This window comes from Oenanthe melanoleuca, chromosome 9 (genome assembly GCF_029582105.1).
Source record: "Oenanthe melanoleuca isolate GR-GAL-2019-014 chromosome 9, OMel1.0, whole genome shotgun sequence".
NCBI classification, from domain to species: domain Eukaryota; kingdom Metazoa; phylum Chordata; class Aves; order Passeriformes; family Muscicapidae; genus Oenanthe; species Oenanthe melanoleuca.
This window is the reverse complement of record NC_079343.1, coordinates 13,184,390-13,203,563: the sequence shown is the minus strand read 5'-3', so window position 1 is coordinate 13,203,563 and position 19,174 is coordinate 13,184,390. Positions and strand designations below refer to the sequence as shown.

Sequence of the window (19,174 nt, the reverse complement as noted above, 5' to 3'; positions counted from 1 at the left end):
TGGGTCGGTGCGGGGACTCGAACCCGGGCTCTAAGGGATGGGTCGGTGTGAGGACTCGAACCCGGGACTCTGAGGGTTGGGGTCGGTGTGAGGACTCGAACCCGGGCTCTGAGGAATGGGTCGGTGCGGGGACTCGAACCCGGGACTCAGAGAGATGGGTCGATGCGGGGACTCGAACCCGGGCTCTGAGGGATGGGTCGGTGTGAGGACTCGAACCCGGGACTCATGAGGGATGGGTCGGTGTGAGGACTCGAACCCGGGACTCTGAGGGTTGGGGTCGGTGTGAGGACTCGAACCCGGGACTCTGAGGAATGGGTCGGTGCGGGGACTCGAACCCGGGCTCTGAGGGATGGGTCGGTGTGAGGACTCGAACCCGCAGCCCCGGCTCGCTGTGGGGACAGGACGCGGGCCGGGCGCGCCGCGGGCGATGGGGCGATGAGGGAACGGGGCGGCGCGGCGGGCGGAAGCGCGGCGGCGGATGGGGCGGGCGGAGCCGGCGGATGGGGCGGGCCGTGCCGGCGGATGGGGCGGGCCGTGCCGGCGGATGGGGCGGGCGGTGCCGGCGGATGGGGTGGGCCGTGCCGGCGGATGGGGCGGGCGGAGCCGGCGGATGAGGCGGGGCCGCGCCGGGCCGATTGAGCCGCGCCGGGCCGGGCTGTGCCGGGCTGTGCCGGGTGCTCCGCGCCGGCAGCCGCGGCCATGAGCTACGAGCAGCGCCGGGGCTGGGGCCGCGGGCGCGGCCGGGGCCGGGGCGGCGATGGCGGCTCTGCCTCCGCCGCCACCTCCGCGGCGGGCGGGCCCGGCGGGCGGGGACGGCACCCCGGGCACCTGAAGGGCCGCGACATCGGGCTGTGGTACGCCCGCAAGCAGGGCCAGAAGAACCGGGACGCGGACCGGCAGCAGGTGAGGGCGCGGCCGGGCCCGGGCCCGTGCGGAGGTGGCGGCGGGGCCGGCGAGGAGCGAGCGGAGCCCGCCCGCCGTGGCTCTCACTGACGGAGCTCTGCTTTCTGCCCTAGAGAGCCGTGGTGCGCATGGACGAGCGCAGGGAAGAGCAGATCGTGCAGCTGCTGAACGCTGTCCAGACTAGAAACGACAAAGAGCAAGAAGCCATGTCCTGGTGGTCCGGGGATGAAGAAGGGTAAAGAGATAATTACCGGCTCTTTTGTTTGTTTTGAATTGCACAAGCTTTCCATGAGCCGACAGGAAGATGTGTCAGAACCGATTTACCTTTATTGAGCGTATTGCTCAACAAACATCCTCCAGTTTTTCCACGTGTATTGTCACACTGATGTAGTTGTAGTCACTGCTGTAAAACTTTCATTATTGCTGAGTTTGGGGTTAAATTTCTACTTAAACTCATAAAACTTAAAACTCGTTGCAAGGCCTGCTAAGGTAGATAAATGGGATTTTTCAGCTCCCTTGGCCTCTGGAGTTACTCTTCCAGAGGTGGCTTGTGGCTTCTGTTTTCAGTTGTTGTGCAGTTTGGGAACATTTTCACAGTGTCTGAGGCAGGGTCTGTTCTGGACTCATTAATGATTTTCAGGAATAGCTGGAATAGGCTGGGCTGCTGAAATGAGGGATCCAGTTATGGGCAGTGGATAGAGTGGTAACTCTCTGATGATGTTTTGGTGACTTTCTGTAGTGACAGACCCAGAGCAGCTGTGGCTGCCCCTGGATCCCTGGCAGTGTCCAGGGCCAGGCTGGGGCAGTGGAAGTGTCCCTGCCATGGCAGGGGTGGCACTAGGTGGGATTTAAGGTCCTTCCAGCCCAAACCATTCCATGGTTCTTTATTCCCATGGACTGTTGGTTCATTAACTGCTGGATGTAATCACCTGCACTCTGCATGTCAGGAGTCTGAAGTTCTTGTTCTATGATTGCAGCTCTGCTCCACAACAGCCTCCCAAAGCAAAACCAGATGCTGAAAAAGCTCCTGTAAGACAGATTCCAACCTGGGAAAAAACATCCCTGGATCTGGATGTGGAATATCTCTGTGAAAAAACTGAGCAGGATGCTGATTTAGATGAACAACTTAAAGAAGACTTAATGAAGAAGAGATCTGATCCCAGATATATTGAAATGCAGGTACTTTTCCCTGTGTTAAGTTGAAAACTTTTCATTGGGTTTTTTTTTATATTAAGCTAACCTGAAAATATAATGTCTAGAATTTACTAGAAAGTTGTAATGATGTTGCTTTTGCTAAAAATTATCTTTAGAATTCATAAAATTCATACTATTGATAGAACAGGGATTAAAATGAAACTGCAAATTTCAGAAACAGAATCTGAAATTTAAATTTGAGTGGGTTTCTCTTTTTCATGGATTGCATCTCTGCAGTTGTGTCTGAAACTGAAAGCACAGCCCTGGGCTCTGAAGGAATGGCCTCTTGAAAACAGAGGTTTTGTTTTGAACAGCCACATATAGAAAATTGTCTTACCCTGAGCAGCAGCTCTCTCTGCCATACCAGCTCTGCTCTTGCACCTGGGTTTACCAGTACCTATTGAACTGTGGGGCTGAAATCATTTTTCTAGATTGACCCAAACTGAAACCACACATGGCATTAAAGTGATTTCCCACAGGCCTGTGTTTATACAAGTGTTGCTGAGCAGCTTGTCATTATTTTTCAGTTTAGCCCAGATTAGAGGTGAAATCTATTCCATTGCTTCAATGCTGAAAAGGTGTTTAAAGAGAAACCATTTTCTTTTTCCCCAGAGATTCCGAGAGAAGCTGCCCTCGTACAAGATGAGAGAGGTGAGTGTGTGTTTAAAGAGACTCTGTGCTGTGTGCTCCAAAACAGGGACAGCAGCTGTGCCCTGTGCTGGCAGCAATCCTTGGTGGCCTTCAGGAGGGGAGAAACCTCCCAGGTTCTGACCCTGATTTCTTTCCAGACAGTTCCAGGGCCTCACTGGTTGTGTTAGGGGGCTCAGCACAGCCTCCCCATGGGAATGTCACTGGGAATATCATGGGAATACATGGCTTCTACATACATTTAATAATGTATAGGTCTTCTTTTTCTGCCAGTTAAACTTCTAGAAGGTTCCTGGTGACTCAAATTCTTATGCTTTCTTCTGTGTATAAAATTGTGCCCTTTGTTAACAATTAGCCAGTTTAGAATTGAATATAATGGCAATTAAGCCTTTTTAGCTTTAGCCACAAACTTAATGGCTGCACTGCTGGCCCTCAGTGCCATTAGTTTCCCAGTCACAGGAAAAGGTCAGTGACAGTAATGCTGTTATTAATTGATGTTAATTCTTAGGCTGGTATCCCCTGTATGCAGTAGAAATGGAGTATTCTGATGTGTTTGCTTTTGCAGGCTCAGTGGGTGATTAGTGAGCTCCTTCCTGCAGTTTCTCTATTTTCTATGATGTCCTTTCTGTTAGCATTTGTTTCTTAAAATAGTTGTACTCCACTTAACAGTCCTTGGGGTGGGGAGAAGGAGGCTGGGAAACTGTTCCTGTTGGTAAAAGAAATGTTAAAATATTGTGCTGAAAACCTTTAGTTTGTGCAGGCTTGGAGTCCAACAGGCAAACTCTTGTGTTCAGTCTCCAGAGATCTACAGGAGCCATGCAGGAAGCAGAAGGGTTAAGAAAGTATTCCAGGCTTTCATTTTAGTTCTTTTCTGTTGTTTTCATACAGGATCTAAAGTATTTAAAGCTAGTGTTGAGGTCAGGTATGCTTTAAACCCTACACATGGGAAGTGGAAACATCCAGAAATTATTTCTGTGAGGTTTAAACTAAACTTTCTTAGTAGCATTACAAGAAGCAGCTGAGCATTTATCTTCAGCTGCTGATACTTGGCACAGCGTTCATCTCCCAGGGGCAGGGATTTCTCAGAATGCTCTGCAGCCTGCTTGCTACAAGCGCAGTAACTGTTGCGTGTGTGGCTGCAGGAGCTGGTGAGGCTGATCAACAGCCACCGGGTGACGGTGATCAGCGGCGAGACGGGCTGCGGCAAGACCACGCAGGTGACACAGTTCATCCTGGACGATCACATCGAGCGCGGGCTGGGCTCCACCTGCAGGATCGTGTGCACGCAGCCGCGCCGCATCAGCGCCATCTCGGTGAGCACGGCGCCCCGGGCCACACCCCGGTGACAGCTCGGTGACAGTGCTCACGGGCACTGCTGTCCCTCGGACACACCTCGGTGACAGTGCTCATGGGCACTGCTGTCCCTCGGACACACCTCGGTGACACTGCTCACGGGCACTGCCATCCCTCAGTGACACCTCAGTGACACTGCTCATGGGCACTGCTGTCCTTCAGTGACACTGCTCATGGGCACTGCCATCCCTCAGTGACACCTCAGTGACACTGCTCATGGGCACTGCCATCCCTCAGTGACACTGCTCATGGGCACCGATTGGATGCTCACAAGATTTGGAGATCTGGCCGTCGGTGCAGTACTGGCACTGCAGCCTCCTCCTTCTCCTTCTCTGACTTCAGTCACGGTGGTAGCTGTGATTTTAATGTGTTTGGGCAGGGGAAATGCCAGTTAATATAAACACTAATGTTGTGTCCGACCCTCCATAGGGGTGTTAATGGGCAGGAAAGAATCTGGCATTCAGAGCCCACCCTGCTGAGAGGGGAATGTGCTGCTAGTGCCCAAGTGGGTGTGTTCCTCTAAAGTCTTGCTCTCAGGGGAGGAGAAAAGGTGCTTCCCAGGGCACTTCTTTGTTATTTACAAACCATCTCAGTTCCTGTGTTCCTGCTGATGAGCAGCCCGATTTTCTTCCCTCAGGTGGCTGAGAGGGTGGCTGCAGAGAGGGCAGAGGGCTGTGGCAATGGCAGGAGCACGGGCTACCAGATCCGCCTGCAGAGGTGAGCACTCCCTGGCAAGGCCTGCTGGGATCCAAGGGACACCATTTGAAAAGTAGTTCTAAAATGAAATAACTGCTTTCCTGATGATATTTTCCCCTGAAGGAATTCCTGCAAGGAAGGAATCAGGTTTTTGAATTTTAGGAGGAGGTTTGAGTGCAGTTACTGTGTTTTATGCCCCATGTGACAGTGGTTAGCCTAAGTCAGCCTTTGTCTCATAAGTCCTGTTTTCAGCTCTTGTAAAAGGTTCTGCCTTGGGCAGAAATAAAGCTATGGCCCTAATCAATGAATTTCAAGGAAAAGTGAAAATGCTAAAGGGGAGAATGCTCCAAACTGTATTTCTGTGGGAAGCTGTGTATTTGCTACATATATTTATGGACTAATTCCCTGGGCCCATGTACTAGGTGCAGTGACAGCTTGCAGTGCCAAAACTTTTACATTTGTAGTGGGCTATAATTTAAAAACCTGAAGTGGTACCAGCACATAATGGAACCCTATTGTTGAAGCAGAGCTGCTGGTGAGAGAGGAGAGCTCAGCCCTCCCAGCATTTTGTTTGGAGTTCCTAGAATCTCTCTGCTGTTTCTCTTTGCTCCCAGTGCTGTGCATGTGAGTGCCCTCTGTGTGAGCCTGGAGAGTGCAGGAGGTGCCAAAGGTGCCTGGGAGCTGGGGCCTCTCCTGCTCCATTCCCCATCACAGAAGTGATGCAGCAGTGACCTAATTTCGTGTTCCTGCCCTGGTGCTGAGTGAGGGAGGCAGGGTGAGGCACATGTGCATCAATGGCACCTGCAGCAGGTTTTGAGGTTTTAAAGTATTTTGTTAAATACAGAAGAGAGCTGAGGAGTTGTTGCTGTGTCTCTTTCAGTCGGTTGCCAAGGAAACAAGGTTCAATTCTGTACTGTACCACGGGAATTGTCCTGCAGTGGCTCCAGTCAGATAAGTAAGAGCTCTTGTTTAACCACTGAATGCAATTATGAAATGAGTTCTGAGCTGTTCCAAACAGTCAGGGCTCTGCTTTTTATTTTTTCTACAAACAAAAGTTTAACTTCTTCCCTGACTATTTTAGGCACTTGTCCAGCATCAGTCATGTAGTTCTTGATGAAATCCATGAAAGAAATCTTCAATCAGATGTTCTAATGAGCATTGTTAAAGACCTTCTGAATGTTCGACTGGATCTGAAAGTCATACTGATGAGCGCTACTTTAAATGCAGAGAAGTTTTCTGAGTACTTTGGTAGGTGAAATGCTTCTTAGGAGTGCTCCTCTTAAGTTATTTAGACTTCTACAGTATAGTGTAGTTCTCAAATTATAGAATTGATTTGTATCAAAAGAAGAAATTTCTTCAGTGTTACAAATACCTGCCAGCTGCTGAAAATGCAGTTTGTCTCAGTTTTATCTCATTATGACCCAGTATTGCTTCTGGTTTTGCTTTTCAGACATGTTATGGAAACAGAATCCAGAGTGTTTCCCTAGTAAATATTTACCATGTTTTAGCATTCTTTCTGTGGGTGGGCAAGCAGATTGAACTTTGAGTTATTCAGTCTCCCAGCTTTTTCCAGTAGCTGGAGCCAGTGGAACATCCTGGTGTGCAGAATACTGCCTGTGCTTTTTTTATTCAGCAGCCTTATTTGGGGTGAACTTGCCATCTTCCCTGACAGTTGGAAATGTCCTGTAGACATGGCAGCTATATTGCAGAAATACTGAGGGTTATTTATTGCTTCTGTTCTTTCAGTGCAGTATTTCATCAGTAGTTTTAAAACAGAGTTCTGCCTCCCTCCACAGACCATTGCCCCATGATTCACATCCCTGGGTTCACTTTCCCAGTGGTGGAATACCTGCTGGAAGATGTCATTGAGAAGTTGAGGCAAGTGTTTTTTCTGAACATCATTTCAGAGAGTGTTTGGGGGGGATATTTAGCTTAGTGTATATGTATGCTCAAATATTAACTTGGCATAAAGAAGAATTGCCTGTATTTTTCAACAGAAAACTTACTAAGGCTCACCTTGTACAGTAATTACAGCTGCCTGGGAATATTGGCTTGAGGGGGAGAACAGTTTCTCTGTTGCTGTGGTGAATTTTCAGGTCTCTAAATCAAACTAGTCTTTCTTGCTGTTCACTTTTTTTCCCTACACATTCTCATGCTTACTGGGGCTGGTCCCTGCTTTTGTAAGGTTTCTGTCAGGAGAGAAACTGAATATTCTTACACATGGTCTAGCTAAAGCACAGCATGTTGCCCATGGTTTGGAGAGTGCAGCTGCTCCAGATTCCCTCAGTTTGCCATGGAGCTGTTTGCTGTCTGTGCAGGTACACCCCGGAGAGGACAGACCGTCGGCTGCACTGGAGGAAGGGCTTCATGCAGGGCCGTGTCAGCAGGCCAGAGAAGGAGGAGAAGGAGGAGATCTACAGGGAGCAGTGGCCAGCCTACCTAAGGCAGCTGCAGGGCAGGTTGGGCCCAGCTTTCTCTTCTGCTTTCAGTTTTCAGGCAGCTCTGGAGTGGGAGCCATGAATCAGTGCTGTATGGTGTTGTTGGGCTTTAGTAAAGTGTGGTGGTGGGAAATGGTGATGGGAGTGCCTGTACAGTTGGCTGGCTTTAGAGACAGCAGGATTAGCTCCCTTTCCCCTGAGCTGCTCAAGGTAAATTTCAGTTCATTACCTAAATACAAACTGTCAGTCCCTGGCTCATGAGTGAGAGGCAGAGAGGTCGTGGAAGTGCTTCAAAGACAGTTCAGTCATGACATGGTCACTCTTCAGCTGTTCTGAGCTGGCAATAATCCCACTGAATTAAATGTGGAGAGTACTTTGGAGGTGCAGGAATTGCACAGAGAGCTGAGCTGGTGGGAGGTGGTTCCTGGCTGGGTGGCTCACTCAGAGCCAGGCAGCAGGAGCAGGAGCCCTGGCTGTGCATGTTCAGCAGTGTCTGTGCTTTCCCTGCTGCAGGTACTCAGCAAGTACCATTGATGCCCTGGAAATGATGGATGATGACAAGGTGGACCTGGACCTTGTGGCAGCACTGATCAGACACATTGTGCTGGAAGAGGAGGTACAGTGGGACTGAGCTGGCACTGCCTTTGGCTGGTGCACAGGAAGAAGAGAAACTTCTGTTTGCTCTTCTAAGTAATTGAACAACTTTGAATTACTCTTACATTCAGATAAATACATGCAGGTAGCTCTTTTATAGAAAAGCCCCTAGATGGATTGTTGCAGACTGGGTCACTGGGGTCTCAGGTCTCCCAGGCCCCCCATGTATCAGTGCAGGGAGCTGGCTCTGTGCAGTGTGTGCTGTGTTCTGACCTCCCTTCCCTTTGCTGCCTCTTTTCCCTGTAGGATGGTGCAATTCTGGTGTTTCTGCCAGGCTGGGATAACATCAGCACTTTGCATGAGATCTTGATGTCTCAAGTCATGTTTAAGTCAGGTAAAACCCAAACTCTCAGTGGGAGTTCTGGCAGTGGCACTGGGGGCAGACTCCTTTTGCATGGGGTTGCTGTGATTGTTGGATTCATTTTCTCCTTCATCTCCTCTCCAGTTTTTGTGTGTCTGGGGTATCTTTCCTCTGCTAACGTCAACTCCTTTTTCTCAGTGTGGGAGTGGCAATCTGAAAAACCTGACCTGCATCTTCTTCCTCTTGTCCTTTCCTGTAGCTGGGAGAGCTCCCATCCAAAACTGAGCTCCATTCTGTGTTCATTCCTCTGCCTTCATCCTTGAGCAGCTTCCCCTGCTTTGCTGATAGTTTGTTAAATCCTGTTGCTTTGAGAAGCTTTCTTACAGACTCTCAAGTACTCTGTGCCTGTCTGACACACTTCAGCTTGTCCTTTTGCATCTCTCATATTTCCCTTTCACTTATCTTAGCTGAGCTCTTGACTGTTCAGATGGTGCCTTGCAGTGTGGTTGTGTACATTCCATAGATGCAGAATTACACTTTATTGATAGATTGAGTGTCAGTTTGTGTATTAAATTTGACCAATTATTAAACTTCAAAATTTAAAAAGGAAGTCTAAATTACTATACATCATATGTTTTCTTGCACCTGTAATTTTATAGCATCGTAGAAAAGGCCTTTATACCTTTTTACTTTAGAATTTGTTGTTATGGTACAAATACCTGTGATCTCAGAGCAAGAGGCAGTAGCCTGACTTGCAGCCTGTTTTCTCTGTTCTGCATAGATGCATTGATTTTATAGATTTTCCTGTAAAATTGGAAGTTTCTGTACTTATACCATATCTCTTACTGATTTTTAACTTGCAGATAGGTTCATCATCATACCTTTGCATTCACTGATGCCTACTGTTAACCAGACTCAGGTATGCTTCTCTTTTATTGCAATATTTCACAACTACCAAAAAACCAAAAAAGAATGAAGCCTGTGTTTGGTTTTGGCAAAGACCTAAATGTGCCCTGGATAATTACAGGTGTTCAAGAAGACCCCACCAGGAGTGAGGAAAATTGTGATTGCAACCAACATTGCAGAGACCAGGTGAGTGCCTGGCTGCCCAGGGCCAGGAAAGCTGTGTGTTTAACAGAAGGAATGGAAGTGATCATTTGAAGTATAAACCTGCTTGATGTTCCTGAAAATACATTTCTGTATTTGTATAACACTTTGTCTTTGGAAATATTTATAGACTAAACAGAGTTTTCCTATAATTGTTTTAAACAATTGAACCAACTACATTGTTTTGAACAGTTAAACTACAGGAATACTAAACAATTGCTAAGATAATTTGTACAGGATAATCTGAGCTGCCTGTCCTCTCTGCAGAACCCAAGTGGGGGATTCTGCCAGACCAAGGAGAGTAAATCAGCTCTTCCTTAAACTGTTCTTAATGAAATTCCAGATTTTTGTAATTGCTGACTCTGTTTGGGAGGGAATAAGGAGAGGCCAAACCAGATTATAGGTCACCCTTGCAAAGATGAAAAGTTGTTTTTTTTCCCTCTTTTTTTTTCAACAGCATCACAATCGATGACGTGGTGTTTGTGATAGATGGAGGGAAAATCAAGGAGACTCACTTTGACACCCAGAACAACATCAGCACCATGGCAGCTGAGTGGGTCAGCAAAGCCAATGCCAAGCAGAGGAAGGGTCGAGCAGGAAGGTGGGAACAATGGGGTGCTCAGGGAAGTGTGGGCATGTTGAGTTTCCAGCAGTGCTGAAGGTTCTTTGTTGTTTGCATGTGCTGGCACTGCTGGCTCCTTCCTGGGCAGGGAATGATTTCCTTGTCTTCCTCAGAAGCTGAATTGACTTGTGCTGTGTTTAACTCCAGAGTTTCCCTCCTAGAGAAGAATGTCCTGCATTTTATTTTCATTGTTGTCACTACCCTCATACCTGATTTATGAGGCTGATAGAGTAAAGTGGAAATGGTGTAAAAATTCTGTGGTCTCAGCCTTTTCCTGCTGATGGGTCTGTGTTTCTGAAGTGGCTTTTACAATTGAATACACTTCAGTTCTAATTCCTTGAGGAGTTTTGGGAAGCCCTTTGTAAACAAACAGAACCATAATGTCACAATTTCATAGGGAAGAGAACCCCACAAGAAAGGACCAAAGCTAAAAGAGTTGTTTCCTTAAATCCTTGCAGAGTTCAGCCAGGCCACTGCTACCACCTGTACAACGGGCTGCGTGCCAGCCTTCTGGATGATTATCAGTTACCTGAGATCCTCAGGACACCCTTGGAAGAGCTCTGCTTACAAATCAAGGTGAATGGAGCAATCTTCAAATACATTTATTACCTACTTCTCCACTGGGATAAGTGGTTGAGAGAATAACTTAATGCAACTGTGAGCTTAGGGTTGTTAAACCAAAATTCTGTTGCACCAGAAATGCAGTGTATTTAGCCAATAATTGCAGCAACATTTGTAAATGCACACTTGTATCTGGGTGCATCAAACCAGGGGAAACAGAACTGGCTGGTAGCAATAAAAGGTGAAGTCCATTAACAAAAATTTGGGCTGTGCTGTCCCCCAAATATCACCTATCATTCAATCAGAGAAGCTTCAGTGAGAATGCCAGTGAGTCAATTTGCATGATTTCATAAAAGTATTTTACTACAAAGTAGTTTTAGAACTGGTGTGAATTTCCCTTTTTGGCAGTTGGAATTGAATTCCTTATGCAAGCAGAAGGAATGCCAAGTGCATGGGAATGGAATGAACAACAGTTCCTTCTGCTACAAGTTTCATCACTAATGCATTTTTTTGTCCTTAGTTCTTAATTAAAGCAATTCTAACTTGAGCAGTGAATTACTCACACTATTGCAATGAGTGTTGTTACTGCAATTTTAGGCAACTGTCTTTCTCCAGTTGCTGGAGGCTTTTGCTGTGATTGTTCTTTCAGATCCTGAAGCTTGGTGGAATTGCCTATTTTCTGAGCAAGCTGATGGACCCCCCATCTTGTGATGCCGTGACATTGGCCATAAATCACCTCATGGAGCTGGTAAAGTGTTTGCTCTGTGCAGAGCTGGGGTGCTGTGTGTGTTCCCAGGCAGGTCTGAGTGCACAGCTGGGGCATTGCAGCCCTTCCCCTCTGTGCAGGAGCCTCCCTGCACAGGGGCACTTCACACAATCCAGGTGCTTCTGAGGGACTTTCCAAATGGCTCCAGACAGACACATCACCCTGCATTTAAGTTCCCTGCAGGTGTTGGTTTAACTCCCTCCTCTGTGCCCCCTGCTGCCTCCCAGCCTTCCTGTTCCAGGTGGGTCATGAGGAGTTTGGGATAAATGAGGCAGGTGGGAGAAGCAGGTTTGTCACTGTTCCCTTGGTGCTGGGAAGGAGGTTCAGGGCACATTTGTTCTGCTGACTCCTGCCCTGGTGATCCCTGTACCAAGGAGTTGTAGCCATGAATAAAACATCTGGTTTGAATGTTGTGGGTGATACCTGTGTAGCAGTGGCTGTTCCAGGGAAGCTGTCCCTGTTTCACACTGTGTGTGTGCTCTCTCCTCTCTGCCCTGCAGAATGCTCTGGACAGGCAGGAGGAGCTGACTCCCCTGGGTGTGCACCTGGCTCGGCTGCCTGTGGAGCCACACATTGGGAAGATGATCCTGTTTGGAGCTTTGTTCTGCTGCCTGGACCCTGTGCTGACCATTGCAGCCAGCCTCAGCTTCAAGGACCCTTTTGTCATCCCTCTGGTAAAGTCTCACAGGCAGCAATTCCATGTGGGAGTTTGAGAATCTCAGGAGGATGCTGGGACTTAGTGAGGTGTTCTAGTTTATTAATGTCCTGGTAATTACATTTTTACTAGTGAGATTGCCTTTGCATGCTATGAGTTATCATTTTATCCTGTGGAATATTGGAAATAACTAATTTACAAAGTACTGCTGTACAGATGCACCTGAATTTGGAAAAGAGAACTGTCATGTCAGTCTGGGTTCTAATTTTAGGGCAAAGAGAAAATCGCAGATGCAAGAAGAAAGGAGCTGTCAAAGAACTCAAAAAGTGACCATCTGACTGTGGTGAATGCTTTCACTGTAAGCATGTTTTCATGTGGTTTTTTTTCTTCTAGAATTTTAATTTGAATAATGTAGATGATGCTAAGAAAAAGCTGATCAGTTTATGCTCTGTTTTCTTGTTTGGCTTCTACAGAAACATAAGACCAAACTGATTTTCACCATTCTAGTGTTGCATTGTCTCCAGGCCCAGTGACCTGATTTATGAAAAAGACAAAGGACACATACTATTATAGTTACCTTGCTGAAGTTGTTAATTCCTGTCCTTCTGGTCTGTAAAAGAGGCTGAAGCCAACTTCAGAAGTGTTGGACATTGTGCTGTATTGTGTTGGGGGGAGGAGAGGAGGAAATAAATGGCCTGGGAAATGCAATTACTGTCCAGAACTGTTAATTACACCAAAGGGTGCTCTGGCAGGCACAGCCAGGCATCACTGCCCACCAGGGAAAAAGGAAGGTTGTGATTCAGCATGGTGTGGAGCTGTGTTTGCACTGTGCTGTGTGCACAGACACAGAGAGATCAGAGGATTTGCTTTCTCCATGTTGGGAGCACGTGGCTGCTTGGTGACCTTCAGTTTGTGTGTTACCTACAAACACCTTGTGGTTTTCACCCCTAGGGCTGGGAGGAGGCTCGGAGTTGTGGTTTCAGGAATGAGAAGGACTATTGCTGGGAATATTTCCTGTCCTCAAATACCCTGCAGGTAGGGGCATCCTGCAGCTTCAGACAGGATCCTGTGTGTGGGGAGGAGGAGGAGCCCTTGGCAAGCATCATTCTGGGGCCCTTTTCATTCTTTCCTAGATGCTGCATAACATGAAAGGGCAGTTTGCTGAGCATCTCCTTGCAGCTGGATTTGTGAACAGCAGAAACCCCAAGGATCCCAAATCCAACACCAACTCAGGTGACTCTGGAGGGAGAGGGAGAATTTATCCCAGCTGAAAGCTTGCAGAACTGCCTCACTTCTCTTGCTGTCTCCTGCAGGTAATGAGAAGCTGCTCAAAGCAGTCATCTGTGCTGGCCTCTATCCCAAAGTGGCAAAGATCCGGCCCAGCTTCAGCAAGAAGAGGAAAATGTGAGGGTTTGGTTTAATGTTGGCTTGTATTCAAGCTGTTTTCTGCATAATTTGGCAAGGTGAAGCAGTGGCTTGAGTGCATGAATGAATCTCACTTTGAGGTTTGAGTCATGGTTGTGTGGTATTTCCTCTGAGAAGGATGGGATTGTTGATTTTATTTGTGACCTTACCATGCCATGGATAATGTTACATCTCAGTAGCACTGCTCTGAAGGGTTCTACAGCAGCAGTTCTGCTTCTGTCACTTCTGGTTATTTGGGGAGAGAGACCCCAGGGATCCTGGGCTGTTGGTTTATCACTTCCTGTATCATCAGACTCTTTTTGGTTGTTTTTTCTTTGAAGGGTGAAGGTTTGCACCAAGACAGATGGGTCAGTTAATATCCATCCCAAATCAGTGAATGTGGAGGAAACAGAGTTCCATTATAACTGGCTTGTGTACCATTTGAAGATGAGGACCAGCAGTGTGAGTGGGGGCTGTGCCTGTGGGGTTTATTTGTTTTATTATCCCTTTTTGAATGGGGCTGGGCCAGGGCTCAGAGGGGATGTGAACATTCCTTGGGGCACACCATCAGATGATGTCCTCTGTGACACTGGGGATATGGCACCACAAATAATGAACTTCTGGCGTTTAGTTCTTGGGGTTTTTTGGAGGATTTGGGTTTTTTAAGGTCTCACAGTAACGGGTGTAAATTCTTTTATTGAGTTTATTTTTTTTTTTCATTTCAATCCAGTCTTAACACTTCTCAATATGCTGACATTTTTTCCTCTCATTGTTATGGAGCATCTGGTTTGATTCAACCACTGTGTGAAAGACTGAAAGACTTTGGGACCATTTTTGCCCTTGTTCAATCTGATTTCATGTAACTTTTTTTGAACTGAGTTGCTTCATGCATCTTCAGAATTTGTGAGTAACTGAGTAAAGCTCTTGTGGAATTCTGTAGGAGTATTAAGGATTACTGATGGCACTTGAGGTATTTGGAGGCTGATCAGACAATTCTGTTGTTGTGCAGATTTACCTGTATGATTGTACAGAGGTGTCTCCATACTGCCTCCTGTTCTTTGGAGGGGATATATCCATTCAGAAGGACAAGGACCAGGACACCATCGCTGTGGATGAGTGGATTGTTTTCCAGTCTCCAGAAAAAATAGCAAACTTGGTCAAGGTGACTGTTTCAAAATAATGTACCTGGAAGGCTCAGTGTAACACTGGTTCTGCTTAGGGGTTTGTGAATTTGATACTCCTGTGTGCCTATTGATTCATCACTCAGGGAGAGGATGTTTGAAATGCACTCCCAGCGAGCAGTTCAGGCACACAAAGTGAACAAGAGTTTCAATTTTGCACAGAAGCTGTAGGATGACTTGGAGATACCCACATGGGTATAGAAACAGGAGTGGGGCTTCTTAGTGGGTTTTATAGAACTGTTTCATATTAGATCCCAGAAATCATACCTGACATTTTTAAAATTTTATTTTCATTTTAAACCAGTCTTTTTAATCCTGAAATTGTCAGCTAAGTGCTGGGTGGGCTAGAGGCATCACAGCCAGAGAGAGAGGGTTTAGAGAGGGGTTAGATCCTGAAAACAGCAGTGTGGGAATGAGCTGAGGGGAGAGGAGCAGGAGTGAGGGGCAGGAGAGGGGCTGTGTGCACCTCTAACTGCCCCTCCCTTTCCTTTCCTTTCCTTTCTTCTCTACACCACTCCCCAGAAACTGAGGCAGGAGCTGGACGACCTGCTGCAGGAGAAGATCGAGAGGCCGCGGCCGGTGGACTGGGCGGCGGTGAGGAGCCGGGACACGGCGCTGCTGAGCGCCATCATCGACCTCATCACCACGCAGGAGAACGCGGCCGCGCGCAGCTTCGCGCCGCGCTTCCAGGGGGAGCGCTGCAGCTGAGAGAGGGACAGGGCTGCTGCAGCTGAGGGACAGCACAGCCAGGGCTCTTACAGCTCTGTGCCTGGGGAGCAACTCTGGGGGAGCTGGGGGAGCTGGGGCTCCCCAGGCACTGCAGCTGAGAGAGAGCCCTGCACAGCTGCTGCAGCTTCGCACCGCGCTTCCAGGGGGAGCGCTGCAGCTGAGAGAGGGACAGGGCTGCTGCAGCTGAGACAGCCTCTTACAGCTCTGTGCCTGGGGAGCTGGGGGAGCTGGGGCTCCCCAGGCACTGCAGCTGAGAGAGAGCCCTGCACACTGCTGCAGCTTCGCACCGCGCTTCCAGGGGGAGCGCTGCAGCTGAGACAGGGACAGGGCTGCTGCAGCTGAGAGATAGCACAGCCAGGGCTCTTACAGCTCTGTGCCTGGGGAGCAACTGTGGGGGAGCTGGGGAAGCTGGGGCTCCCCAGGCACTGCAGCTGAGAGGGAGCCCTGCACAGCTGCTGCAGCTTCACGCCGCGCTTCCAGGGGGAGCGCTGCAGCTGAGGGACAGGGCTGCTGCAGCTGAGGGACAGGGCTGCTGCAGCTGAGGGACAGGGCTGCTGCAGCTGAGACAGCCTCTTACAGCTCTGTGCCTGGGGAGCTGGGGCAGCTGGGGCTCCCCAGGCACTGCAGCTGAGAGCAGAGCCAGGGCCTCTTACAGCTCTGTGCCTGGGGAGCAGCTGTGGGGTGAGCTGGGGCTCCTCAGGCACTGCCAGAGCTCAGCTCTGTGCCTGGGGAACAACCTGTGCAGGCTGAGCTGGGGCTGCTCAGGCACTGCAGCTGAGAGCACTGCCAGAGCTGCCACAGCTCTGCACCCAGAGAACAACCTGTGGGGTGAGCTGGGGCTGCTCAGGCACTGCAGCTGCTGGCAGTGTGTGTTTGCATCTCTTCTGTGCTGTGGGAGGGACAGAAAGGCACCTGTTGGATAGTGGGAGGTTCTTATCCTGCTGTAGCTGTTTTCTTTGGGTTTTTTACCCATCAGGTAACAGATATTTTAAAAACTTGCTGAAATACTGCTTAGTAATACCTAAACTGTTTGGTTTTTTTTTTAATGAGGTGTGGTGAGTAATTATACTTGCTGTGTTATTCCAGCTGTGCAGCAGTCTGCTCACCAACACTTCCACAGAAGATAATTACAGCTTAATTAAACTAAACTTGAAAACACTCGTTGAATTTGTACAGTGGGAGGAAACAATCTTCAGCAATTCTTCTCCATTTGTGCATTTCATCCCATTCAATTAATCCTCCTTTGTTTTCTGTCCCCATCCATCATCACTACTGACTGAAAGTGCAGATTTACAGAAAGCATGGTTAGATAAAAGTCCTGTTGGGTTGTATGTTAAGGTTTCATTGCATTCAAGGGGTTTTTTTTTGTTTGTTTTTTATAAAGAAGTTCATGTATGGGTTATAGTATTCCATTAAGAGTCTTTTTTTGCAAGTCTTATTTCAACTGTTCTCAATGTTTTGAATGTTGTTCTGTTTTGAATGATCTCCAGCTATGGAAGATTATTTGAATAATGAAGTTTATTACAGATTTTGAGGTTTATCCTTGAGAAAAAATGTATGGAAATACAACTTTTCTCCCTTCTTCCATGTTCTGTTGCTGGGTTTTTTTTCTTTGCAAAAATGACCTTGATGATCAAGTTCAGGAGGATTTATGTGCAGAACAGCACAGGTGGGACTTTTGAGTTGCAGTTCCTGGCCAGTTCCCATTGGGCTGGGGAAGGGGGAAGGGAGCAGCCCAGCCCTGCCCTGCAGAAATGAGAGCTGGGCAGGAATTACAGAGGAGGTGCTGCTGTAAAACCCACCCAAGGTAAAAAGGAGACTGTGTGTTCACAGTGCACAGGGGCTGATGAAGGGCTTGAGTTTTTACATGATTTCCTTTGCAATAGCAGTGGTGATAGAGAAGTCAGTGTTAAAAATTATTTATTTTTTTATTTTTTCTAATGAAAATGTTGTGTAGTGGCTGGGCAGTGCCAGTTCAAGCTGAGGGTGGGATGGGCACAAGGAAGCAGAGCTGCCCTGGGGGAAGGCACAGACCCTGCAGTGTTTAACACCACAGGATTTCCCAGCAGCTGAGCTGGGCCCCTCTCCCAGCAGAGGGAACTGGAAACTTCTCCCATCTCCCACCCCCAGCATGAGCTGCTGTCCCAGGCCATTGCTGCAGGTCCAACAGGTCCTTTTTACCATTTTTACCAACAGGTAAATGGGAGCTGTGACAGGAGGTAGGACACAGCATGCTGCTGTTTATCTTTACACAACAGGAAAACCTAAAATGCCAGTGTTTGCTGAAGAGATGTCATTTCTCTGACAAAAATGACATCAACTGGCAGCTTTATGGCATTAAAGAAAATCAAAACTTTTTTTACTAAGGACTTAAAAGCATTTTATTGATTGTTGTGCTATAAAATCATAGAAGTCTTTTAATTCCTGAAGAACTGTGTCCAACAATAGGAAAAGTGAAAAATGTTTTTACAAAACATTACAGCATTTTTTTGAAAAACTAGGTATGAAAAATATATACAGTGTATTAAAAAAATCTGAATAAAATTAATGCCTGGATTTATACATTCAGTTATATGTTAAACATCTGCATGTGTACAACAACATTTGTTAAAACAGCAGTATTTTTACTATGTTAAATAAGTGTGTTCAATTTACAGTTTCACTCATTGCTATTTTATCAGTCCACTTATAAATTAATTTGCAAGGCTGTAAAACCACTGTCCCACTGTCCAGGTAAGTATTTTTGTACAAAATTACTGCTTTCCTAATGAAGTTCAAATTAGAGCAAACACCCAATTCCCTCACCTCTCCCATCAGCACCTTGCAGGACAGAAAGCAGCACTGGTGCCCTTGGCAGAGGCTGGGAGGCAGCAGGACCAAGCCTTGCTGCTGCAAGTTGTCTTCTTGTTTCTAGTGAGTGATTTCCACCTGCTGAGGCAGCAGCTGGTCCTTAGGAGGGTTTTCATCCCAGACTCTGCTCACCCCTGAGTGCATTTCGTGTGCTCATCACACTCCTCTGAAGCACAAGTGAAGTGCAAGAGCTCAGCAGACACCTGAGGAAACCAGGAACACCTGCCCCACTTGCAGCAGGTGCTGTGCAGTAAAGCAGCTGTGCTAAGGGGGGTCAGCAGCACCCATGCTGCAGGGAGGGACCTCTGCTGCCTTTCAGGAACCCTCTGAGCAGCTGCTCAGGATGTCCCTGGAGCTGCACTGAGAGCTGGGTGAGCCCTTGGAGAGTGCAGAGCTGCTCCCTGCAGTTCAGGGGCTGACAGGAGCCCAGTGTCCCACAGCACAGAGCTGGGGCTGCAGCTCCTCAGAGCACACCCAGCACTGCTGCTCATCACCATCCACCCGCAGAGCCCTGCTGCTGGGAACAGCTTCAGATTGGAGCAGGAGCTGCAGAAGGATGCCTGAGACACTGCTGCAAGGTGCTGCTGCTGGGCCAGGGCTCAGCTGGAGCTGTGGAGCCAGAGGAGAAGGAGCACGAGTCCCCAGTGTGGCAGCTTGTGGCTGTGCTGTCCCCTGTGCCAGTCTCCAGTGCTGCTGCTGGCTGTGGCTCTGCTGTCCCAGCCCCAGCTGTTTGTGGCTGTGCTGTCCCAGTGCCAGCTGTTTGTGGCTGTGCTGTCCCAGTCCCAGCTGTTTGTGGCTCTGCTGTCCCAGTCCCAGCCGGGCTGTGGCTCTGCTGTCCCAGTCCCAGCCGGGCTGTGGCTCTGCTGTCCCCAGTGCTGCTGTTTGTGGCTCTGCTGTCCCCAGTGCTGCTGGCTGTGGCTCTGCTGTCCCCTGTGCTGCTGTTTGTGGCTCTGCTGTCCCCTGTGCTGCTGGCTGTGGCTGTGCTGTCCCAGCCCCAGCTGTTTGTGGCTCTGCTGTCCCAGTCCCAGCCGGGCTGTGGCTCTGCTGTTCCCTGTGCTGCTGTTTGTGGCTCTGCTGTTCCCTGTGCTGCTGTTTGTGGCTCTGCTGTCCCC

The 19,174-nt window shown here is 48.3% G+C and overlaps 1 protein-coding gene across 3 annotated transcripts; it reads left to right on the top strand.

Annotated features, from left to right (window-relative positions):
- Nucleotides 1-618: 618 nt before the first annotated feature.
- DHX36 (DEAH-box helicase 36) lies at nucleotides 619-16,799 on the top strand. Of its 3 annotated transcripts, XR_008841182.1 has the most exons (26): nucleotides 619-903; nucleotides 1,017-1,138; nucleotides 1,881-2,082; nucleotides 2,710-2,748; nucleotides 3,888-4,058; nucleotides 4,736-4,815; nucleotides 5,675-5,749; nucleotides 5,876-6,042; nucleotides 6,591-6,672; nucleotides 7,113-7,253; nucleotides 7,746-7,848; nucleotides 8,133-8,220; nucleotides 9,051-9,106; nucleotides 9,215-9,279; nucleotides 9,752-9,895; nucleotides 10,375-10,492; nucleotides 11,127-11,225; nucleotides 11,744-11,917; nucleotides 12,170-12,256; nucleotides 12,850-12,933; nucleotides 13,032-13,131; nucleotides 13,212-13,302; nucleotides 13,644-13,764; nucleotides 14,312-14,464; nucleotides 15,006-15,602; nucleotides 15,808-16,799. XR_008841182.1 is itself a non-coding variant. In XM_056498698.1 (25 exons), the coding sequence occupies exons 1-25, from the start codon at nucleotides 700-702 to the stop codon at nucleotides 15,189-15,191; spliced, it is 2,952 nt and encodes a 983-aa protein (XP_056354673.1). In that variant the 5' UTR covers nucleotides 619-699; the 3' UTR covers nucleotides 15,192-16,799. The 3 variants fall into 3 exon arrangements, 1 of the variants encoding a protein (XP_056354673.1); XR_008841183.1 differs by lacking the exons at nucleotides 15,006-15,602; nucleotides 15,808-16,799 and adding an exon at nucleotides 14,033-14,205 and having other exon boundaries at nucleotides 14,312-14,423; XM_056498698.1 differs by having other exon boundaries at nucleotides 15,006-16,799.
- The last annotated feature ends 2,375 nt before the right edge of the window (nucleotides 16,800-19,174 follow it).